We start from the raw sequence: 24,351 nt of genomic DNA on the forward strand, positions 1-24,351 counted from the left end.
AGCAGGTCATACGTACCCATTGACTGCTGTATGGGGCAAGCTGTGTCAACTTTCGTATTTACTGCGCAATATAACTTTAATAGTCATAAATATTAGGATCAGTTGGGATTTTGCAGAAACATCTAGTATAGTCCTAGACTATACTCCCCCTCCCCCAGGCATCACGAGCATATCTGAAGGTGTAGATGTAAACGTCAACTGACACAGTGATCCATGGGTGTGGTGTCATCATGAGCAGACAGCACTTAAGCCTTAAGCTGGAGAGGAGCTTTTTTCTGCTTTTCTCCCCTCCGACGCGATGATCATGCCGCGTGTTGCCAGAGGTTGGTTCAAGAGCCCGAGGGCGCTTCAGCCATTTCACTTCCTCCAGGTCAATGACAAAAAAAAAAAAAAGGCCGCCTAGGTCATCCCACAACATATTGCGCCACTCACTGTCGCCATGGACAACTCCGTGCGACCCGGAGCACGGTCAGCTTTATCATGCTCCCCATAAAAGAAACTGGTATTTTCATCGTTGATGACTTCCTAGAGCTGCGTTTCAGACCAGCTCAGTACCATCATATGCGTCCATTAAATTGCCATGGTACCAATGTGCAATGCGGGGTGTAAAGGTCCCGAGGCAGACGGGGATCTGGGGTCCCTGCAAGCTGCTGAGGTAGTGATAATTGCCCACTTCCGCTTGAAGAAGATGCTGCTTCTCCGTCGTGGTAGCCTTAAAGATCACAGTATATCCGTGTAATAGAAGAGTAGTCTTGATGAGGTAACTCGTCCGACCACCCGTGGACAGACGTGGGGTTGTTCAAACCCATGGTTTCGGTTTCGGGAAAGTTGACGTGAAGCCAGCGTGTGAACTCCTGAGGTCCCATGAAGTGTCTTTTTGTTGCACATATTTATTCTGCGTAAGTATGATATAATGAGTCTACTGACATGATTGAGGATGATGTTATCATACTGATTATCCAATACTCTTCGTGGCTGAGAACTAGGGCTATATTGTCCACCATTTGGTCCAGCTCAGGGGTTAGATAGCTAGCAATAAGAACAGCCATATTGCTCGCTTGGCGCCTTTAGTTAGGCTTGCTGATGGACAAGAGCCGTGCAATGTGTGGGTATTTACGGAACTTTATCGCGGCACTATAGATATGACGCTACCACCCTAGCACACGGTGGCTTGGTATGTGGGATATATTTATACCACAGCTTAGCTTTCAGATCCGCGGGCGAAGAGTCCAGATGAATCTCGCGTAAGGCGCCCGCGTTTCATTACGTTTTCCGGGAATTCTTCTTCTGAACTAAGCTGTTCAGGGGGTGTCTGGACTCGACGACGCTTTCGAGTGTCTGGTGACAATGGCTCATCGACACCTTGGTCTAGCAGCTGTTTCTGATGTTCAGCTTCGGCAGACGAAAGAAAGTCACAGAGCTCCCTCGATGAGATAACGATATCTTGATCGAGATCGGGGTATTTCTGTGCGATGCTCTTGGGGGCAAAGTCCCTGAGTGAAAGCTGGAGCGACGGTCGTTTATATTCATCGACTGGAAGTCCAGACTCCGTTCGAAAGGGCTGCAAATCGTCAGTCAGTACCAGTTACTTAGGACTGCGGCTGAAAAGGAACGTACCATCATCTCGATCACAGCTTTTGCTTCCAGTTCCTTTACCCCATCCACGGTAATTTTGTGCGGTCGCCAAACTGATATAGTCGCCCTTTTGGACCCTCTATATTCAATATTCAGGGCAATCACAACGTTTACGCTCGCATTGGTGTCGAGGATATAATCATCTGCCAAGTCCGCAGCAGCTCGAGCTTTTTGTGAATAGCACACTTCTATAATAACACCGGGATATTTGGCATGTTCATGTATAAATGATGCATCTGGGCACCTTTCGGAATAAGCCTGCTCTCTGTTATTTGTATCATTCGGCAGCCGGATTCTGGATGTCGATAAATGTTTGATCTTTCTCGCAAAATCACCGAAGGCTTTATCACTCTTTTGCAACTCTGTCAATTGGTTCAAAATTTTAGAGACTACCTCGGCACAAAACAAATCATGTAGCGGACTCAGCATTCGGATAGTGAGACGGGACCGTCTGGGGTCGTAGTCGAGCCTGTAATACAACTCAGCAAACATGCCTTCAATGCACCCGAAGATTGACAGCACTTACCTTATTTTGTCTTCTACGTAACCTCGAAGAGATTCGTCACTATCCAGTACATGCAAAACCTCTGTATATTGATCCGGAGTGAGCCGGTGTTGCCGCCAAGATTGTAGCCTCCGACCTTCACGGTGGAGTTTGAAACAGTTCAGCACGCTTTGAGCACTGGTCGACAACTTTTTCTCTTCTGAAGGCGGGGGTGTGGGGGGAGTATTCACGAAACTCCCAGTTGGTGTGATTTTCTTCTCTATGAAGTCTGATTCAGGCAACATCCTTGGGGTACAGGTGGTTTATGTTGTGAAGATGGGGCTTAGCGCCGGATGAGTTGAGGTGTCACGTGCTGACGCGGTTGCAGGGTGTAATCCTAAGCACCGCTTAGGCCGCAACTCCTAAGGGATTACATAAGAGCATTTTGCCGCTAACTAGGCCAAAAGATCATAGGGACAAACAGAACGTGTGTTTGTCACTGCAGCGGTATATATTTAGGCCCTAACTTCCGTTAGGAACCACAAGGGATGTCGTGTACAACGTAGCGCACGCCTTAAAAAGGTCCCTATACAGTGTGATGAGGTCCACCCAGGCGTCAAGCCAGCCTATCGAGTTGGTTCTGTGCAGCAAGGGCACCTCGATGGCGTTGAATCACTGAAAAACGCCTACAACTTCATCCCTAGGAGTTCCAAGGAATTAATCAGCACTCTTGTGCGTGGGCGAACAATAGACTTCATAAACAAGCCCTGGTTGGACACAGTTTATCAAGCGAGTTGATCGCACCTGTTTGTGTTCAATAAATAGCCTTACTTGCAATAGAGAATGTAATAGACCTAAATCATCTCATTGCTCTGCATGTACCAGTACTATAATAGACATTCACCTCAACTTAATACAACAAACTGTTCATTTCGTCGAATCCACCACTGCAATCTATCCCAACGTAAAGTAACTATTCAGGTTGCCTGTAGCCCTGGGTTGTTTTACAATCGATGACATATAAATGGTGGTGTGTTGTGACATGACGTACTTCCATTCATCGCATAGTAGCTCTGCAGAAAATTGGTGCATGAGAAGTCATTATAGAAGTACTCATACTTGTCTGGATACAACGCTGCGAATTTGCTGGCTATAGAGATGTCTAACTGTTTCTGGTTTTCGAGTGTGCGATTGACCCGAAAGCTGCGCGCAATGTTGTATAGACTCAAGACAATGAACAGTTTGTGAAGGCCAGGCCTTGACTGTGGGTGGTCAGATAGACTTGACTCAGTAATAAGAACTTCCTTCTCCTCCACGGCGACCTCACTTACCGAAGAAGCGCGCTTTGAACCCGCAGTATCTCTACAACTCACGCCACTCGTGTTCCTTGATTTAGGAATGCCAAAGCTTTTCAAGACAGAGAAAACCCCCGTCCTCTTTCAGGAACTGAGCGACAAAGCCAACCTATTCACCCGATTTGGCGAGTACATCTGAAACATTGTATCTTCGTGAATGGTGTCGAAAACTTCTTCTCTCTTAGCAGCCACATTGACTGTTCTTGGCTTCCTATATGAGTGCCCAAGAAGTTGATCACTGCCCAAACTCGGTTTGAAGCAAGATGATGCTACACAGGGTGATGGATAAGCGCACTCATAGATGAGTACCAGTACCTTGTGGGCTCAAAGAGCCGACTCGTGGCCATGATTGACATCTTCTGAACCCCATATTTTGCCTGCGACTTTGTCTGCGAATCGTGAAGTATTGGATTACCTTTCACACACACCACCGAGAGACCATCCCTACCCTGCCGAATATCGGCAGTCCTATGGGGTGGAAGCTAGCCGTCCCCGCTCAAGATAATGGCAAAGAATGGGCCACAGTTCCTGTCCGGCATGTAGGTAATTCGACCTTTTCCACTGCATTCGTGGCAGCTGTCGCTCTGTGGGCTGATCACCTCAATAGGTTCTAGCATAGACAAACTGCATGACACCGGCCATGCCCGCATTTGGCTGCTAACCGATGTCGGCGTCTGAAATAGGTTAGTTGGAACAGACGTGATTGTGCCAGTTAATCACGCTCACTGCGCATAGTTGAGAGACGGTGTTAGTGGCTGTTTCGTAAAACAGGACTCCCTCGTATGCAGGTCAATTGAATAACCCTAGCATGTGGCATTTCTATGCCCTGGAAGTCGGGGTATATTAGGGGAGTGCTCAGCTTTACACCGAGACCAAAAGGCAAGAGGTGAGCACTAAAACGGAAAGTAAAGGTAAGCTTTCCGACATTATCCCGGCGCAGTACACATTTACTGGACTAACTCGCAATATATATTATTCATTATGCACAACGTGTGGAGGGGTATTTCACAAAAACAAAAAGGATCCATCGCGTTCGTTTCTCTTTTTTTTTTCCAAATTCCTAGGCACAAATGTTACAAAAAATGATTTCACAACCCATGGTACCCCGAGTATGCATCGCCGGCCAGCGGCATCCCCGACAAGGGGTCTTGGGTATACATCCCCTGATTCGACATATAACCCATCGAGCCATCCATCAGAATTTTCTCTATGGATGCAGACTCGTCTTCGAACTGCTCTAGATGTCCATGCATGTTCCACTTCCTATCACAGTATTTGAGCAAGTCGCGAATATATGACAGGCAGCGGAGGGCACGTGCGTGGCAATTGAACAAATCCTTGGTTCCCAGCACCGGCGGCTCTGGAGTCCCAATGGGGACGGATGGGGGTGCTGGGACAGCGGCTCTAATGAGCCTGTCGTAATTGTCAGACAAGACTTCGACAAATAGACGACCCACTTGGTGCACGCGCAGGATGTCCAGGTATGTCAGGAAGGGCAGGGCGCTGGGATTTTCTAGGACCTGGTGAATCTGGCTGATGTAGTCCATGCACCGGTCGAATAGGAGAGCTTTGTTGTAGTCATGGAGCGTTGGATATCGGTGTGAAGGGGAGAGCAGGATGATAATGGTGTATAATAATTCGAGTCGGTATAGAAGTGAAAAGTGGTTGGGAGCATTGTTGGGGCATTGATGGAACCACTCTCGGGCTTGCCAACACAGAGTCCATATGAGGACTAGGGGCTGGGGGGATAGGTCGCGCCCACTGTAGTGCATTTCTTGGTAGCCTGCGGACAGAATCTGTCGAATTTTGACAATATGCAGGGCAGGTGCCGGGCTGCGTAGGAAAATGTGACTTTGCTCTGTGAGGGCCCCTGGTGCGGTAATTGATGGCAATGCAACATTCGCAGATCCGTCGGAGAACGAGTAGGTTCTCTGCATAGCAGGACTCAACCCTCTGTAACAAAAGATTAGTAGGGTGGCAATTAAGGAATCCAACGAAAACGAACCTGTCTAGACAATAAATGCAATGAAACACACGCCGGCGAATATCAAGTCGATCGGGATTAGTTGAAACCTCAGCAGGGGGATCTTGATGCAAGCCCAGATCGATCGCGACCTTGACAGCCATTCCAACCAAATACCAAGTACGGAAGCGTACGGGGTCAACCAACGAATATTGAGCAAGCAGTAAGATTGCTTGGATTCCCGTGATTGACCCAGGGCGGAGGACTTCCTCGGCATATGTCAAAGCCTCTGACACGAGGGCCCATGCCCTTTGATGGCTCTTATCATTGTTATGGTATGACACTGACGCCGAGGCGATAGCGAGAACCATACGCAGTATCCAATGATCGAAGGGTTTGGCGAACCGGCCGCCTGACTGATATACGGCATCTACCGAGGTCCAGAAGCTCGTTTCGATAAAGAAAGGCAGTTGGACAAAAACATTATCGAAATAGTGTTGTAGCAAAGGCGTCGCTTCGTGCCGCGCAGGTAATGAATAAGGAGAGGATGGTGGGGAAGAATCGGCAAGAGCGACTGAGAGGAGAAGGTTGGCGAAGGAGGTACTCGAGGTGATGCCGTGGAAATCTCGCGAAGTCGCATTGACGGACCTTTTGAAATGTCAGCGAACTCAACAATAAAAATAAAAATAAAAAAAACCATTCAACCATTGGGGACTAACAAGAAACCAAAATCACCAACTAAATCGTCAATATCCGAAACCTCTCTGAGGTGGGCAGGGCCCAATGCACTTTCGGACGCGACGGAGGTGATCGACATCTCCCGAGGGATCCCATCACCCTCAGCAGACAGCGAAGTTGATCGGGCACGTAACTGACTGATCTTATGCTCAAGCTTCTCACAATAACCTTCCAGTGACGCGACATAACTCCTTTCTTTTCCCTTGGCGAATTCATCACTTGCTCCGGAGCAAGTGCTCGCCCTGCCCACTCTTTCGCAAGCCGAACACGCGGGGAGCTTGCCGTCGCATTTGATCTTTGCGGTCCGACATCTCGAGCAGGCAGCGACTGGACGACTCACCTTGAGCAAGGGATTCTCCAAGAAAGTCGTGGCTGTGACGGACATGTCTGCTCATGTTCATTATACTAGTCATAAACGGAGTACGGTCAGCGAATTCAAGAATTACCTCCGTATCCCCCCCCCCCCCCCCCCCCCACTTCCCCCTTGTATCCACTTCGGGTTCTGAGCTCGGCAGAAACACAAAAATTAAATACTCACATGACATGAAATAAGAAAATATGTTAAGCACAAAGCCAAAGGAATGAACCTGCATATGGCCCGGGAGGGATTAGCTAATGTATATTAAATTGAATAAGCCTTAGCCGCTAAAGACGTTGCAAAGAAGATAACTCCACTGAAATTGTCTCTTTTACAAAACAGATTATAGGCTAATAATTTAGGAACATTGAATGTTATAGGACAGGAATTCGAGAGGGGAAGATCTGTGGAACCGCACGGACTTTGCGGGCAGAATTGGCTATAAATGGTTATAAGTGGCTGTTAAGGCTATTAAAGCCCGTCTATTAACCAAATGGCTATTAAACCAATATTAAAGCACGATTAAAGAATACTAAATACTAATAAATAATAGTAAATAATAACAAATAGTATCCAATGCTATTATTGATTACATATCAAACATACCTGGTGGGTTTAGCTATTCAACCCTACATTTATACCCATTACACCAACTATTTTATGCCTAAACTGGACATTTGAAATCTCTCTTGTTTTTCAGCTGCGCCATTGCACCCACATGATATCCACTCCCACACCCAACCCTTTTACAACGCGGAGACCAAAGGTCTTTTGTCGATCCAGATCTGGACCGAGGCCTGGTGGCCCCATTCGAATAACTTCTTCTTCCCGTTTCATATCTTTTGCAACTCAGAACTCTCCCTTGTCAAGGGCCCGGGAGCCTCAAGATCATGTCGACGGTTCAAAATATTGATCTTCGATACCTACCTTAGGTATAAAATCGCGTATAATGTGATCGGACCTTTTCTCAACCTTCCTCTTATCTTATATTCCCTTTTTGGCCCACCATGACCCCAAGTCCGGATTCCTCCACAGGGCTGAGATCACCGGAATTACACTCCCTAGAACCACCGGACGGTCGCATCGCTCACACTTTAACCGCCTGTACAAGGTGTAGACAGGTATGCAACATCCGTCTCCTCTTTCTCCACCTCCCCCATCCCCGCCATCTTGGGCTTTTTGCCCCTCGGTCCCTTGGCGCGTCTATGGCCTTTCTCCGCCCTCCCCCCATCCCTTCAGTGCTGTCTCGGACTGACCAACCATTCCATATAGCGAAAGTCTAGATGCGACCCCGGGATTCCACGATGTGCGCCCTGCGAACGAAGCAATGCCAAGTGCGTGTATTATGACTCGGCCCGAGACACAACTATACCTCGAACCTATATCGTATCGCTCAGAGAGAAAGCCCGCGCGTTGGAAAGAGAGCTTGCCAAAGCTGAGAAGGAGATACAACATGCTGCTGATGCCGAGTTGATGGTGCGGGGGGCCGGGCGCATCCGATTCAAGGAGAACGACGAGCCGCGATATCTCGGTGCCTCGAGTGGCATCGCCATGACCCGTTTGGTCATGGAGATGGCCAAACAGAATACCGACTCCAAAAGCATCAAGGATGTTGTCCCCGAATTCACCGCACAAGAAATCAAAGACGCGTTTGCACAGGAAGATTCAAAGCCGACATCGAAAGTCTATCCCATGATAAGCTCGATTCCACAACCCATCCTGCCTCCAAAGGCCCTGACTTATAGATTGATTGATCTCTTTGTAGCCAAAGGTACTGCGATGACTTTGCTCAGACTCTGTCCGTGTAGCTCGTACTGATTCGTTGTATAGCACAGGCACTACTTCCGATCCTGCACGAGCCCACATTTCGACAAGAGGTAGAGGAGGTCTTCGATGGCTCTACAGATCCCTGCCAAAATTTCCAACTGCGCATGGTCATCGCCATCAGCATGCAAAAAATGAGTACAGAATATGCTGGTCTCGCTGATAGTTATTATCTTGCGGCCTTGCCCTACCTCGAACCTACACTGAAACGAATGGATCTAGGGGCTCTACAATGTCTCGTGCTTATTGCCTCATATTCAATGGTAACACCCACTCGCACAGCTGCGTACTGGGTCGTGGGGACGGCTGCCAAGCTTTGCCAGGACTTGGGATTGACCGAAGAAGCCACCGTCACCAAATCACGGTGTGGGAAACCATTGAATCCCTTAGAAATCGACATGCGTCGAAGATTATTTTGGATCGTTTCATCAATGGAGTTCGGCCTTTCTCATAGTCTAGGTCGATGCAGCAGCTACTGCGTCAGCCACGACCATATCAATGTGAAATTCTTTGCACTAGTGGACGACCGGTACATCACCGCCGAGGGGATCACCCCTGGAGCGAAACCCGTTCTAGCAAAGTGTATTGCAGTTCACTTTTTCAAAATGCGACTACTCCAATTGGAGCCCAGGAGAATGCTTTACTCGAACAGACGAGAGAGTCCACTTGATGATCAAGATCCATGGTTTTCTCAAATGTTGGCCAAAATTGACCATTGGATGGCCACTACCCCCAAGAACGATGATGGCAGCGGGCTCAATGTGAAATGGTTCGTTGATATTCTCATTCTCGGAAGTACGGCTTTACTAACAACGACATCTCCAGGTTTCAAGGGAGACGCAACACCATCATTGTTCTTATGTATCGCCCCTCACCCCAGATCCCCGAGCCAACTGTCAATGCTGCCAAAATCTGTTACGACGCGGCCATCTCCAATATTGCTATGCATAAGGAACAGATGATCACCGGATCTGTCGACCTGACATGGGTGTTTGTGCAAGCTCTGTTCATGGCTTTAAACACTGTTCTTTGGACTCTCTCATATCCCGAAATTCGAAAAGAGCACACCATTGAGGAGGTCCAAGGGCATCTGGATATGGCCTTTGAAGTGATCGTATTTTCCGCCGAACGTTGGCCTGGTGTTCAATCTGCCTACCTTCTTTACAGGCGCCTTGTTGCTGCGTGCTTGAAAGCTTATAGGACGGAAGAATCGTTTGTTGTACATTCACCTTCTAACCATGCCACACCAACCTCCTCGCAGGGAGTCACGAGCCCTCCAGCGATGTCCAGCCCATCAAGCAGTACAACTGCTTCATATTGTTCCAACAACCACCGTGGTGGCGGCAACCTATCAATCGGTGATACCGCCTCGATCGGTACTTATTCCAGGGGACAATCGGCTGATCCTTCATTCACTCAAGAAGCAACCCCACCTGCAGTGGCCCCCCCTGGGCCGTCAAAAGAACCGCATATGCCATCGGTTTCCTCTGCATTTGGCATGCAGCCCCCACTTCCAGCCCAAAGTGTGGCACCACATTATACACCAGGAGCCTATGTTGGGCCGACGCTCTACCCAGATGTATCGATCGACCCGAACACCCCTTATAACACAATACCTTCTATTGTTCCCGGCTTGCAAGGCTGGGACCCCAACTTCTCACTTGCCTCGACAACCGCGGGTCATTTGGCATACACTGATGCGACTGTCGATCCCATGAACTGGTCCACCTCCATTGGAGATCAGTACTCTCAGTACTTTAATGAGCCATTTCCAGTACCTTCGTGGCGTGAGCGCACTCTCAGCCAACAAGAGCAAATCGAGCTTCTGGCTTCGCTCGAACATAATATACCCGATGTATCTGCCCAACTGGTTAATGAGTATAATGCTTACTATCAGTCCTGAGCAAGTCCGTCTGCGGATACTATTTTGTATTGAAGAGCTATGGCGCTTAGTTGGGAGTTGTGCTTTAATTCCCGGTATATCACTACTATTCTGTTTTGGACTGGCTCATACTCTGACATCCATGACATATGTCTTCTTTAATGGTCATGTTACCAACCGGGCTGGAGGTCGCCCAAGCCGAGAAAGGCATTTTAAGCCATCTGACTTTTTTTTTTTCTCGGCAAATAGTCTTTCAATAGTAAAAGATACCATTTTGAATCGTTTCAAGTTCCATCTGATATCAGGTTCATTCATAATTTGGTGGGTTAAGATATTAATGAACGCAGGTGCAAGACCTGCGATCCGCTACCAAACATCAGAAGAGTGTGAAACAATCTAGTTTACACACCCCTACATATATAATAAGGGAATGAATGTTTGGGCAACTATTGGGGATTCAGTTCCGGCAAATATAGCCAAAGATTCCTTTGAAGTTTAATTTTCTACTTATTGTTCTTGCCACTCGCTAAGGGGGGTTGATTGTTTGCAGCTCTCAATTGATGCACTTCTATTGTCGCATTGTATTGAGAAGAAAGAGACAAATGAGAGAATAACAATGATAATCGGTGAATACATGAAATGTATGCTCCTTACATTAATCAATAGAATATACAATGCATGTGCCAAATAAAGACATCGGGCCAAGACTGGTCACGTGAATCGATCAATCGCCGTCATCCTCGCCGGCTTTGACCTCAGGATTGCCTCCATCATCACTCTCCTTCACCACAGCTACCCATCAGCCACCCAATCTGTACCACTTGTAGGGATTTACTCTAGTCCCTTGGAATGCAGATGATCTAGTACGACCGTTGAATGACCTGCTCGCCTGCTTGAGCGACCGTCGATCGTGATCGGGAAACCCCCCTCTCCAGGCACTGGTATCAAACTTTGCGATTCGGATCCAGAGCCGCTCTGGTTAACACCGTCTCTGCATGCTGAACTTTTCCTCGGGCTCTCATGTCTGATCGCACTCACCCCACATCCTTTCAAGCAAGACCTCCTTCACCTTCCTCGCCCGCCGCCGAGTCTCTCAAAGAGAAGCATCGGCTGCCCATTTCTCCGGACCACATCCCCCAGACTCCGACATCTCCTCCGTTGATGTCGGTGAGCGAACAAAGTCATGCCGCCAACTTCATATCCTCGCACACATCACCGAATCAGGCGACGGTCCAACATCCGAACATCTCCTCCCCTCCATCCTCTGCGCCGATGTCTACCCAAGTCTCCCAGCAGCCCACAATGAGCACAACAAATTCATTCCCCACTCCCGCCAGCAGTGTGAGTGGTCATCTTGCGAATGCGACTTCGGTGGAGGATGTGGATCAGGGGGGAAAATCTCTCAATATGGGGATACAGGACTCGGCAGAAAACTCGGGAGCAGGTCCCGCTCAGCAAACAACACAACATAGACAGACCGATCACGATCGGCAGTCTTCCCAAACAGACAGCACTAACGATTTTGCCACCGGGCAGGGCCAGCACTCGACAGACCCCGACGCTATGGATGTAGATACAGAACCGACTCGCCGGGCAGATACCCTCAGTCTCAGTCTGGATTCGCTTCAAAAAGAGCTAACCTCGGCTTTTCATCTTTGCAAGAGCTGTAAGATTCCCCAAAATGCATCGTAGCGTCTGCTGCAGGTAGCTGCATGAATGCACTGATCTTGCACATTCTTGGAACTGAAGTTGTTAACACTGCTTTTTCCTCCTTGACAGCTCCGATCGTTACTGGTCCAGACCCTACAGTGGATCTCATTTCCCTCTATGGGTTAGGCCCAATCGCGCACTCGGTAGCACGCATGGATCCCGTGACGGGAGAGAAAATCAACCGCCTTAGGAAATCATACGAAGGAAAGCTGAAAGGACTCGGACTTGCTGGGCGGAACAAACCTTTGAAGCAGGAGATTGGCGCCCCTGGCAGCTTGAGGCACATGACCCTATGGCCTGAAGAGGAATGGCAGAACCAGAAGGTGCATGGCAAGGCCATCAAGGTTTCAGACATGGATTCAGCGCTGCAAAATCTTCAATTGCGAGCCATGCAAATGGAACCAGGACCGATTCCCAACAATGATTTCTGGGAAGATATCTTGGGTCACGAAAAGCCGGTCAAGAATGCCGCACCAGGCGACACTGGCAAGAAGGCTGCCCTAGCTTCAACTGCTGGTCGCCCCTCTACCCAATCCTATGCCGCATCTCCACAACCACAGGAAGCCGAGCGGCCACGGCCTAGCAGGGGACGCAAAAGACATTACGATGATAATAGCTTTGCCGGCTATGGCGAAGGGTTTGTGGATGATGATGATGACCCCGGATTCTACTCAAATGGCGAGGGATCTGGGAAGAAGAAACGCAAGAAGGTATCATATTTCCACGGAGCGTAACCAATTCTGTTGATAAGCATTAATCCAATTAATCAGGACCACGTCGCTAAGGTGTCAACCCCCATGTCCGAAAGAAGCGCTAGCTACGGGGTAGGCATGTTCGGCATCGGGGCCAGATGACGAAATGTGTTCTATGATCATTTCGAATCAACCAAAAGCTGTTTCTGTTTATTTTCTTATTTTATTTTTTTCGGATGAAACACCAGACACCAAACACCAATTTTGCCCATATCAACCTAGGGGTGATGGCTCGAGCCGAGCCTTGCCTCTGTGCAAGGTACGGGGACTTGATGCCTTTTTTTTTGGCATCCCCCTTCTCTTTTTTTTCATTCTCAGTACATGTTGCATCACGGTGCTGGATATACCCGGCTTCATCAATCGGACGGCGTTTTGGGCGGGAAACAAAGTTATCCAAAGTGGATATGATCAATTGCTTTTTATTTCGTAAGCTTTGTTTCTCCCCTTGTTTTTCTGTTCTTTTTATATCTCGCGCACAGTTATTCGAGATCTCTACTGCTGTAATGGTTGGTTATTCTGTTCTTGACGGTGTCTTATGCTTCTTGTTTCCATGATTCTTCTACCGGCCAACATGCGTGGTCCGCTGTGTTCATCAATGATTATAGGGAGTGTGCATCACACTTCCTTACATTTTTTTTATATCATCCATGAGTCTTTGGAGCCTTGGCCTTGGCAGCGTGGAGATATCATTCCGCGATGACGAGACAAGTGCCGAAGAATTAGCCAATCGATTCAATAGATGACAATATCCTTCATTGTATGGTAGAAGCGGCATTCGGAAGATGTAGTCGACTTGTAGTTGATATGTCAGCCCAAATAGCCAGTTTCTCTTTCATTATGGATAGTTAATATGGAGAGGGCAAACAAGCATTTATATATTAAAGAATTCGCGGATGAACTCGAGTGGCCTAGTTGAGTATTAAACGTGCTATAGAGGCTGAGATATCAACATCGCGAGCCTTCCCGGCCAAAATACCCGATCTATTCCAATATCTCCAGCCGACTATAGCAAAGCAAGCTAATTTCCTCTCACCCTCTACATAGTAAGATTACCTATGGCGAGATCCCGACTACCCGCCAATCACGCGGCCTCTCTTGGACTGGCAGGACCTGAATCTCGGCACGGTTTCGCCTAATTGGCTGCATTTTCGGGTTCCTGATTTCCTGACCGCCGAGTGGGGATTGGGCTTCTTTCAGTTTTCTTCACGTAGGCCTCTATACGTTAAGGTATCCATGTGTCTACAACGGCTACCTACAGTCAAACTTAGGGTCCAGGTTTCCGACCCAGGTTGTTCGTAGGCGAGATAGCTTCTATCACAATGCGCGCTCTCTTCCTTGCTTTCTTACCTGAGACAGCTTCTATCACAACCTCTCTTTTCCTTGATTTCTTGCCTAAGACGTTGTATCACCAAAGGGATCGGCACCTTTAAATCACCTGAAATGTGTCCCAGGTGAACCACATGAACAAAGAGATGACGACAGACAATCTCGTGCCGATAAATACATTCCACAGTGGCAATCGCGGATCTACTCAATTAACATTCTATACAGTATCCTAGTCAAAGAATGGACATGTAAATGTAGGTATTTTGTAATTCCAAGCTTCAATATGATAAGCTCCGGGATCCCAGACGGAATGCTACTAGCTCTTATTGACTACATAGTATAACCTTGTATCCTTCAAGCCATCATTATTATTTCCGAAGGCAAAATCACTTGCATCACATATCATGCGGATATGCGGGCCATGCAATTGTTTTCTCAGCTGCACTTAACACGAGTTTCTACGACGGGCCTGTGATCATTTAAGCTCTCGTCCAATTGGACGGGAGGAATCTTCAGGTTCATCACACTGTCACCAAAGCTAATGGGCCATTTAGAGGTCATTGAGTCATGTGGCACAAGAGCTGCAATCTCCCAGGTGCATTCTTGGCATCTGCTTGTGATGAGTTCTCCTATCCATAGCTATTGATAAGTGAAAGGTTTGCCAGTGTATCCTGAAAAGTTTCTCAGACTCAATCATACTCTCGTGTCCAAACATGTCTTCACCTATTCCTCAGCCCAAGGGGCTTCCAATTCTTGGAAATATCTTTGCTATATCCCCTAGCAATGTCTGGGGTTCTTTAAATAAGCTGGCAGCAGAAGAGGGTGGTGCTGGTATCTTCAAAATCAAGATCCTCACCACGCAAATCGTCTTCATTACCAATGCTGCTCTCCTCGAGGAAATCTGTGATGAGAAACGCTTCCGAAAATCCATCACCGGCCCAGTTTTCGAGCTGCGCAATGTCACCAACGACGGTCTCTTTACTGCGTACAACGACGAGGAAAACTGGGCCATCGGGCATAATATCATGGCTCCTTTCGTTTTGCCCCAGTCCCTCAAGGAAAAGTTCAGGGATATACAAGTCACAACGGACGACTTGATCTGGAAATGGACTTCAACAGACAGCGTTGGGCAGCGTGTGGATGTCACTAATGACCTGGACCGACTGAACCACGCCGGCACCACGCAATACTTCTTCAGTCAGTATGTAGACTGCGTCCTTGGCGATGAACCCCCTGCTATCAAAGCTTTGGTAGATGTAACCTTTGAATCCTTACTTCGGCCCATGCGACCTAAGCTCCTCAATCGGCTCTGGTACCAGAGTATATTCGACAAGCAGACCAAGATTTGTCGCGACTATGCCGCTCATATAGTTGCCAAGCGACGTGAGAAGCCTATAGAAGATAGGGATTTGCTGCACGCCCTAATTCACGGGAAGAACCCGAAGACCGGAGAATACATTACAGACAAACTGGTCATCGACGAGATTATCAACATCTATATTGGCAGTGCCACAGCCGGGTATCTCGTAGCCTTCGCTCTGTACTATCTCGCCAAAGACCAAGATGCACTCGCCCGTGCCCGTCAGGAGATCGACGCCCTCATTGGGCCCTCCGACCAGGTCGAACACCACCATATTTCGCAATTGCCCTACTGCGAAGCCGTCCTCCGCGAATCTTTCCGTCTCTCTGCCCCAGCTCCGGCTTACAACATGGAGCCTTTGCCCACAAATGGTCCGGCCCTACTCGGCGGAGGAAAATACGAGATTCCCGAGTCTCAACCCATGATTCCAATCATCGCCGCTGTCAACCGCGATCCTGCTGTCTACGATGACCCCGAGGCTTTCAAGCCCGAGCGCATGCTTGGCGAGGCCTTTGACCGGCTCCCAGCCGGTGCGAAGAAGGGGTTCGGAAACGGGAAACGTCAATGTTACGGTAAGGTGTTTGCTTGGGAATGGTCCCTGTATGTACTCATTCGCATCCTCAAGGAGGTTGATTTTGAGTTGGCGGACAAGGATTATGAATTGGATGTGGAAGGGAAGAATTTCAATGGCGCTTTTGCCGTCAAGCCCTACGGCATGTTTGGAAAGACTAAGAAGAGAAAAGCTGCTTAAATAGAGATGGATATCATGTTTTGAAACTCTGTTCTGAGTATTTCAGATTTTGTTGATATCACGTTTTGCTTTTATGTATCAAGTTTGTCCTGCTAAGAAATTACTTTCGGTATTCATAAATCTGACAATGATATTATTATTTTTTCAACTAAACTTTTGCTCTGTGGTCGTATGACTATGACTGTCCACGATATTGGAGACCAGCTCATCCGTGATATAACCGAGGCTTGTCACACAGCAGTCCCGTCTGTCGGCTCCTTCTTTTTAGACCATAATCGTTTCACCAATTCTCTGATGGAGTGTTTCGTTCCACCGATGTCATAAAGCGGCCTGTGTTCCTCGTTGACATCATGCATATAATCATAATCGACATGTACAAAGGCCCGCTCGACATCCGCGAGACCTTCCAACTTGCGCTGCAGCTCTTGGCTTACATCGTGGGACTCCCGAAGCTTAGTCTCAGGGTCCATGACGATATCAACCTCAACGTAGAGTTGCTGTCCGGAATGATAAGCGCGGCACTATGTACCGTTAGCCAACGTGCCAATAATGAATCCACTCAGTTCACCATCATGACTTACTGTATCCACCTTTTGAATCCTTTGGTCATGAGTCAGTGTCACATAGATACACTTATTCACGAATTCACGTGGGGCACATTTTCCCACAAGCAGCCACATATTCTCGAACGCAGTCGATGCCCACGAGAACAAGATCAGCAGTGCAATACAGCACGCACCCACGGGATCAAGATACCAGACAAATCGATCACCCACAATCGACATGATCAATCCAAACCCATTAACCGCCAGATCATTGCGGTGATCAATGTAAAAGACATGCGCAGCCGGGTACCGACGCAAGCTATAGCAGTACAAGAACATCACGAACTTGGAGAAGATAGCAACACCCACACAGACCAGCGGCACAATATCCAGCTGCTTGGACTCGCCCTCGCCGGCTGCAAGAGCCTTGGCCGATTCAATGATCAGCTCCACCGCCACGATAGTCATCAAAGCACAGAACATAATCACTCCCATTGTTTCGACGCGTCGTCGTCCAACGGGGTACTTGTGTGGTTTTGGGCGTGAGGACATGCGTGCCGTGACTAGCATAACAATCGACGAGACGAGATCCATGAAGGCGTCTGCGGCGGTGGCGAAGAGGGCCAGAGAGCCGGTGGATACGGCTGCGTAGAGCTGGATCACGAAGAGGAAGAAGTTGACCGTGAAACTGGCACGCACGGCGAGCTTTACTTTGCCACCATTTTCGGCTTCGTCTTCGGCTTTGAGACGCTCTTCTTCGCCAGCGCCGAGGAAGCCCTCGATCATTTCATTTTGTTCTTTGTAGAAGCCGGAGAGCAGTTTTTCCTTGTCGTCATTGAAAGAGTATGGGACCCATTTCTTTTTTGGCTCGGATATAGTTGTTTTATATTGGTTGAGGCTTAGCGGGTCTTCGAGGAGTGTCATTTTGTCTGACTAGACCAAGGTTGGTCGGGGTAGGCGAATGTAGGATTCTGAGGGTATAGAGAAGGTAGGGCTGAAAATGTAGATCAGATAAGACAAAAAATCTTCGATCCAGGGTTTAGGGGTACCTAAGCTCACGCCAAGACAGCTTGTGTCTCGAGCATCTACAGCGCCTTGGCATCGTGGCAGTGCAGCGGAGTATATCTTGGCTTAATCGAATTGACGAGTCATAATACGAGCTGTCATGTATTAAGTTACTTAGGGTCTCCCTGGTGGATGACTGGAAAACAGAGCTTCCAATCCCGTAAGAGTTTGTCATCACGATGATTGATAAGGGTCCAATTTTGCCAGCAACACAGTTTCATTTTTTTCTAGAGAAATGACGAATCATTACTTCGTACCCCGTATAGCCCCTGTAGTATGTACCTATGGGTCTTTGCGTGGACGGAAATTGTGTTGATCTCGGACTTTTTCATAACATTGGGCTTGTCTGACATATTTCTCCGAATATATATCCACAATTTTATAACCCATTACAAACTAGTTTACGCAACACAACACAGCTGAATATATATATATTTTCAATATAAATGAAGATATTCGTTCAGTACTACCTGCGCAGATAGTATATAAAGCATCTATGTACCTAGTTCCAAGCTTTTATAGTACTAAGATACAAAGTTTGCCGAGCAACAAACCAAGAACTACATAAAGCTCCAAAAAAGCCCTAAATTGACCACTTTCCAAGGTTGGATCCTCGAAATTCATTCTGATTACTTAGCATTTTTAGAGCTCCGTTTCAGAAGCAAATTATTTGAGTAAACTTCAGTCCTGTGTGTAATATGAAGAGCGCTTCAGATCTTACAAGACTCGTTGTCATATCTACATAATAAAGTTAATTCCCCTGAATCTTCTTCAGCCTTTAAGCAGGGGAGAACCATAAGCCACGGGGATGGAGTGATAATATTTCCGATTGGTGCCATAAGACTGTCCGCGTCAGAACCCCAGTAATCCCATTCCACGTTATAGTTTCCTGATTCAAGACCCTCCTTGATCAGGCTTTTTCAAATATCAAGTGACGTAGTGCGGGTGGATAGTGCGGGTGGAAGTACACCGAGCTGACTTGACAAAATGAAGAAAAGAAAAGGAAAAGAAATCCTGCTCGTTCCCTACAAGCTCTATGGAGAGTGTTTCCTTACAGCGTTTCCCCAGAGACAAGTCCCTGCATAATGGCGAGTCGATCTATCGCGAATCCAATAATCAAGGGAATTCATACGAAGGGCAATACTTACGAATCCAAAGCTAGACTTGGCAACTGAGGAAACGATCCCCGTGGTCAAACGTGAGGGGAGGGAGCTATGAGAGCTACGAGCATTCCTGAAGCAACCGAGCTCCCAAGGCGTCGGAGGCTCACCTTCCAATCGCGATCTTGGAGAAGGCATGTTGACAAGCGTGTCACATCAAAAGCTCTGGGATGAGAGCTAACTAAGAAGAATTGTCCGGTGATCGGATCATTTGACTTCCCCCCCTTCATTCCTACTCCTTAGCTACAGCTGTAACCTCGCACGGCGAGCTTGGGTCCTAGGTAAATGTGAGGAATGCTAGGGCGCATTGTCATTCGGAGGTTTTTTTTACCAATTGATCTTTAGTGTTTAAATAAAAGAGCTTGACAGCTCGAATTTCAAGGTCCGGAACAAATCTCCACGAGATTCACCGTTTTTGCAGCATATCGTGCATAATCGCCAAACATGGCCTCCAAGGTCTTACAGAACAACACCAACAGCAGCTGGATGAAGGATCCAGGGCTGCGGAAACTAAACCTGGGGATTGGGTTCATGCTATCTGCATCGGCTACAGCCGGATATTGTGCTAGCATGATCAATGGCCTCTTGGTGCTTCCCGAATGTAGGCATCTATACATCTATGCTATACTATATGGGAACACAAGGCTAACCCCGCAAAAAAAAAAAAAACAGTCTCGAAGTTCTTGGATGGTCTTGATACAAATGGCAGAGGTCTTATTATTGCAGCTGTCTCGCTTGGATCTTTTAGCTCCTTCATCCCCGGATCGTACATCGCCGACAATCTGGGCCGGAGGATCTGCGTTCTCATCGGTTCCGCGCTAGTGATCATCGCCTCGATTATTCAAGTGGCTACAAACAATCATTGGGTCTTCTTTGGTGCTCGCGTTCTAGCTGGAATGGGAGTTGGGGTCTCGCAAACGGCTGCACCATTGCTCATTACCGAATCAACACATCCGCGCCAGCGACAGGCCTTCACTGGTCTATACAATGCTCTTTGGTTTATCGGGTCAATCACGTCGGCTGCTATTGGTTTTGCTGGACTCACGGTTATAGGGAGTTGGTCATGGAAACTCCCCTGCTTAACGCAGGTGTTTTATCCTGTCCTTCAGTTGATAGGGCTTTGCTTTGTCCCCGAGAGCCCGAGATGGCTGGTTTCGCGGGGTAGGAAGGAGGAGGGAATGGCTATACTGGCAAAATATCATGCCAATGGAGATGAAAGCGACGAACTTGTTCAGGATGAATTCTACCAGATTTGCAAGAGCATCAATGCCGAATCCGATAAGAGCTGCCGCCGATGGAGCACTTTCTTCGCGACACGGAGCAATATACATCGTCTATCCATTTGTGTAATCTTGGGATTCATGCAAGAATGGTCTGGAAATGGTATGAAAAAAGAAAACAAAAACAAACCCCACCCGCGCCTCTTTCTTCCAACCCGATTTCTAACCAAGGTTCTCCTTGCAGGAGTGGTTTCTTATTATCTAGCACCGATCCTAGAATCAGTCGGTATATATAACGCATCTCACCAGGCCGCTATCAATATAAGCATGCAGGTGTGGAACCTGGGATTCGCGGTCGCTGGAGCTATGGCTGCAGACCGGTATGGACGACGGAAACTCTGGCTAATCGCGACATTGTTGATGTTCATCTATCTCTCCGCGGCAACGACTATGACAGGGCTCTTCCAAGAGCTCCATGTTCTGGAGGCCGGCATCGCGGTAGTCCCCATGCTTTTCCTCTTCTGCAGCGCTTACGATATGGCATATATGCCCTTGTTTATTGCATACCCAGCTGAAATCCTGCCCTTCCAACTCCGCGCCAAGGGCCTCGCCATCACACTGACTACGGATTCAATGGCTTGCTTCTTCAATCAGTTTATTAACCCGGTGGCTTTGGCGGCAATCCACTGGAAGTACTTTACGGTGTATCTGGCTTGTCTTGTGATTTTCGGCGGAACGATCTACTTCCTCTTTCCGGAGACTAAAGGCCTATCTCTGGAAGAAGTGGCGCGGATCTTCGAAAAGGAGAAGACTTACCAGGTGGAGCCGCATGCGTCGGATGTTTCGCAAGAGCTGCTCGTGTTCCAGAAAAAGGGCAGCGAATCATCGTGATCGTGAATGTAATTTTTGTTGCTGTTGCGTGTTGTAATTACGACAGTGCTCGGTCCCGAAACACTTCCTCGCAGGCTAATCCCAGCAGGCCGCATATTGATGTTATCTAGGTATCTTTCTTTGCTTGATCAAAGTTCATGTGGAATAGCAAATCCTATAGATAGATATGTAGAGATTATCCACCATTTGTCTTGTGGTGTCGATTTAATTTGGATGTTCTTAATATAAGACAATAATAGTCCTGAATTAGCAGAGTCATTACTATGTGAAGCCTAGTAGTTGTAGGGTTGCAAGATGTAGTTGCTGGTATACATCTTCTTCCACCAATCAGAAATGTCTAGTTACGATTTACATATACGCTAATCCATACCCAGACTAGCGCATATTCTTATCCAAAACTGCATATCAATCGACCTAATACGGGCTCTCCCGAGGCCAAGAACAAGTCTATTTGATCAGCCCACACTCCTCTCACCAGACCACACCACTTCCACACTACTCAAAATAAACCACCTCCCTCATTTACCCCATACAACCCCCCAAAATGTCCAAATACGAAACAGCCCTCGCGCGCATCGACGCAGCGCACGCCGATGACCCCCGCCAAACCCAAACATCCACCGGCCCAATCCCCTACGAACTACACTATGCGCAAAAAATGACCAGCTACCTCTCAACCCTAAACCCATCCGCACCAGAGCTCCTGAAACTCGCAATCCGCGCCCAGCACCTGCGCCGCTGGGAAGTGCCGCGCGATAGCTACCCCGCCACGAAGATCGGATATCACTCATGGCGCGCGGGACTGCAGAGGCGTCAGGCTGCGCTGGTTGAGCAGATGTGTGTTGAGAGCGGGTATTCGGCTGAGGAGGCGGCGAGGGTTGGCGCGCTGGTGCGTAAGGCGGATCTTAAGCAGGGAGATCCTGATACGCAGACGCTGGAGGATGTTGCTTGTCTTGTGTTTTTGGATGATCAGTTTGATAAGTTTGAGGCTGAGCTTGCGGATGAGGAGAAGATGGTGGATATTTTGAGGAAGACTTGGGGGAAGATGTCGGAGCGTGGGAGGGAGGAGGCTTTGAAGATTCAGTTGTCGGATAAGGCTAAGAAGTTGGTTGGGATTGCGTTGAGTGGGTGATTCTCTGGGGTGGGATTATAGGGGTTCTTTGTTTTATATATCCATATACATATCTCCAAGGTAACCAGTACTAATGCCTTTGTATATATTTGAAATGTAATTTGATGTCGTCAATGAGAGTTGAATTATTCGTTAAATGTGTATCACAAAGCTTTTTATAGCTTCCCCGGAACGCCCGCTGATAGACCCATACCCAGGTCAAACCAGAATGAAGAAAACAATAGGAGTAGAGAGAGAGAGCAAGAACTCCAACTGCCGCAATGCATGAACGCTCAATGCAATGTGAACATCAACAGTACCATCATCAGGGTCGAGTATTGCCCATATCAATGAACTGAACCAATCCAATCGCCGCGCCAGCAGCAACACCTCCAACACAACACATCTGCATTCCACCCCAGATTCCAGCCATCACATTAGCCCGGCCAGACCAGCCGCGCACAACACAGGTCTTCACATATCCAAACACAAGCAAGGTAATCGCCATAACGCCAATACTCCAATACAGTGCAACCATAACCTGCGAGACAATGAAGTACGGAATAAGCGGAATAAACCCGCCAATAAAATACCCCAGCGCGAGCGTGATGGCCGAAGTCCACGCCTGGTTACAGTCAGGTGCAATCTCGCGATGATGGAAAGCAATCAGGAACTCAAGGAGACGGTCTTCAGACGCATGCAAGTCGTGCGTGATCTCCGCGATCGCCGAGTCCGAGAGCCCGTAAGGAGCAAAGGTCTCGCGGACCATGGCGCGAGTCTCTTGCGGGTCCATTTGGATTAACTCTTGTGTTTCACGGACTGTTGTTTCATATGATTCACTGGTGCTTGTTAGTACATGTGTTTTGTTCGTTGCCATATGTGGGGAAACTTACGCTTCACTCTTTGCGCCGACATATCCACCAAGTCCCATGGAGATGGCTCCGGCTGCCAGCTCGGCGAGCCCACCCAGCACAACGACTTTTGTGTTTCCAAGTGCGGAAAGACCCGCGCTCAGGGCGAAGGGCACTGTTAACCCGTCTGAGAGACCGAGGATGGCATCTGAGACTATACGTGGGTTTATACGTGCGCGGGTGCTGCTGTTGCTGGTGATTGTTGTTGTTGATTCGTCTGGGCTGGGGCACCGTCCGAAGGTGTCGTAGGTGCGGCCATTCTGGGACTCGAGGTCTTCATTGGGGTTTCCGTCGATGCTGTCGTCATCGTCAATGCGAGCGAGGAGGGGTTTGCCTGGAATTGAATTGTCGTAAGTATATATGCCCTCTGTGGGTATGTATTCTCCTTTTCTCTACTTACCTGAGGATATTTTGTCTGATCGTTTTGTAGGGAAGAGCTTCTGCTTGATGAAGAGGAATGCCATGATGCTTCGAAAATTGCAACCACGATTTGCTTTGGGATATCTCCAAGGTACGATGTAGCAAAGGTCACGAAATTACAAGGCGGCGAAGGAAAAGATGAAGGCTAAGCTGGAAAATAATTGCACCTTATTTGATCCAGAAGAATCCAGAATGTCTTAATCTTGGTCTTGGTCTTGGATATCCAATGAAGTATCAACAAAGACTATGAAACGAGTATGAAGAGAAAAGAAAATCATCTACAATCAGGTCTCACCCCCCTTTTAACATCCACAGTCCCACGGACTCTCACCGGTCTCAGCAAGGCATAGAAAAAAAAAGACACAGCAAAATTCCACTGTAAATGTCAAGGCAAACAAGAAATAATGGAGGTATATTTATCAAAGAGGGGCCCAGAACCAATCACAGGGCTCCTAAATGTCAGCTTTGACAGTCAGATAGAAGGTCTAAGAGCCTGCAAAGGCAGTACTATTTTGTTGAAGAAAATGGGCGAGTCATCTTCAAATCCAACGGATACGATTGGTGAAGTATGCTGTGATGACCTTTGTCTGTGTTGTGATTAGCTGTGAACGGAGATCCGCATTCCATTCCTGTGGTTTATTGGGAGATCTGTAGATCCACTAGTCACACCCAGTGAGTTTTGATTGGCTCCCTTCCCCTAAGCTCCAGATGTGATACCCAGTCTGATTGTTAACAGACGTGTTCCATATATATCCACTGTATACGGAGTACACACTGGACACGTCCTAGCCCCGAAGGTCGGAAATCCATGGAGTTTGATATCTCCGACTACCCGAAATAATAAGGAATATCCCGAGACTCTTAAATCCGATCGGACTAGCTTGCGTCTT

General features: G+C 47.9%; 9 protein-coding genes across 9 annotated transcripts; 5 read left to right on the top strand and 4 right to left on the bottom strand.

The window, feature by feature from the left end:
• Window positions 1-1,201: 1,201 nt before the first annotated feature.
• Window positions 1,202-2,424, bottom strand: N7479_002040 (uncharacterized protein; the record flags this gene model as incomplete). The annotated part of the gene is made up of 3 exons (XM_057249737.1): window positions 1,202-1,561; window positions 1,618-2,104; window positions 2,162-2,424. The coding sequence occupies 3 exons, from the start codon at window positions 2,422-2,424 to the stop codon at window positions 1,202-1,204; spliced, it is 1,110 nt and encodes a 369-aa protein (XP_057114169.1).
• A 2,138-nt stretch (window positions 2,425-4,562) lies between these two features.
• Window positions 4,563-6,560, bottom strand: N7479_002041 (Zn(II)2Cys6 transcription factor; the record flags this gene model as incomplete). Its single annotated transcript, XM_057249738.1, has 3 exons — window positions 4,563-5,427; window positions 5,480-6,085; window positions 6,157-6,560. The coding sequence occupies 3 exons, from the start codon at window positions 6,558-6,560 to the stop codon at window positions 4,563-4,565; spliced, it is 1,875 nt and encodes a 624-aa protein (XP_057114170.1).
• Window positions 6,561-7,540: 980 nt separating this feature from the next.
• Window positions 7,541-10,260, top strand: N7479_002042 (uncharacterized protein; the record flags this gene model as incomplete). Its single annotated transcript, XM_057249739.1, has 4 exons — window positions 7,541-7,654; window positions 7,806-8,304; window positions 8,364-9,126; window positions 9,183-10,260. The coding sequence occupies 4 exons, from the start codon at window positions 7,541-7,543 to the stop codon at window positions 10,258-10,260; spliced, it is 2,454 nt and encodes an 817-aa protein (XP_057114171.1).
• Window positions 10,261-11,259: 999 nt separating this feature from the next.
• Window positions 11,260-12,683, top strand: N7479_002043 (uncharacterized protein; the record flags this gene model as incomplete). Its single annotated transcript, XM_057249740.1, has 2 exons — window positions 11,260-11,905; window positions 11,932-12,683. The coding sequence occupies 2 exons, from the start codon at window positions 11,260-11,262 to the stop codon at window positions 12,681-12,683; spliced, it is 1,398 nt and encodes a 465-aa protein (XP_057114172.1).
• A 2,057-nt stretch (window positions 12,684-14,740) lies between these two features.
• N7479_002044 (uncharacterized protein) lies at window positions 14,741-16,138 on the top strand (the record flags this gene model as incomplete). Its single annotated transcript, XM_057249741.1, has 1 exon — window positions 14,741-16,138. The coding sequence occupies one exon, from the start codon at window positions 14,741-14,743 to the stop codon at window positions 16,136-16,138; it is 1,398 nt and encodes a 465-aa protein (XP_057114173.1).
• A 230-nt stretch (window positions 16,139-16,368) lies between these two features.
• Window positions 16,369-17,607, bottom strand: N7479_002045 (cation diffusion facilitator family transporter; the record flags this gene model as incomplete). Its single annotated transcript, XM_057249742.1, has 2 exons — window positions 16,369-16,659; window positions 16,720-17,607. 2 exons carry the CDS (start codon window positions 17,605-17,607, stop codon window positions 16,369-16,371), a joined length of 1,179 nt encoding a protein of 392 aa, XP_057114174.1.
• Window positions 17,608-19,352: 1,745 nt separating this feature from the next.
• Window positions 19,353-21,019, top strand: N7479_002046 (General substrate transporter; the record flags this gene model as incomplete). Its single annotated transcript, XM_057249743.1, has 3 exons — window positions 19,353-19,509; window positions 19,581-20,291; window positions 20,373-21,019. 3 exons carry the CDS (start codon window positions 19,353-19,355, stop codon window positions 21,017-21,019), a joined length of 1,515 nt encoding a protein of 504 aa, XP_057114175.1.
• A 544-nt stretch (window positions 21,020-21,563) lies between these two features.
• On the top strand, window positions 21,564-22,151 carry N7479_002047 (DUF4202 domain-containing protein; the record flags this gene model as incomplete). The annotated part of the gene is made up of 1 exon (XM_057249744.1): window positions 21,564-22,151. The coding sequence occupies one exon, from the start codon at window positions 21,564-21,566 to the stop codon at window positions 22,149-22,151; it is 588 nt and encodes a 195-aa protein (XP_057114176.1).
• A 304-nt stretch (window positions 22,152-22,455) lies between these two features.
• Window positions 22,456-23,505, bottom strand: N7479_002048 (VIT1/CCC1 transporter family protein; the record flags this gene model as incomplete). The annotated part of the gene is made up of 3 exons (XM_057249745.1): window positions 22,456-22,969; window positions 23,024-23,375; window positions 23,442-23,505. 3 exons carry the CDS (start codon window positions 23,503-23,505, stop codon window positions 22,456-22,458), a joined length of 930 nt encoding a protein of 309 aa, XP_057114177.1.
• Between the last annotated feature and the right edge of the window lie 846 nt (window positions 23,506-24,351).

The sequence above is a fragment of the Penicillium vulpinum genome, assembly GCF_028829585.1.
Source record: "Penicillium vulpinum strain IBT 29486 chromosome Unknown utg000001l_segment0_segment0, whole genome shotgun sequence".
NCBI classification, from domain to species: Eukaryota; Fungi; Ascomycota; class Eurotiomycetes; order Eurotiales; family Aspergillaceae; genus Penicillium; species Penicillium vulpinum.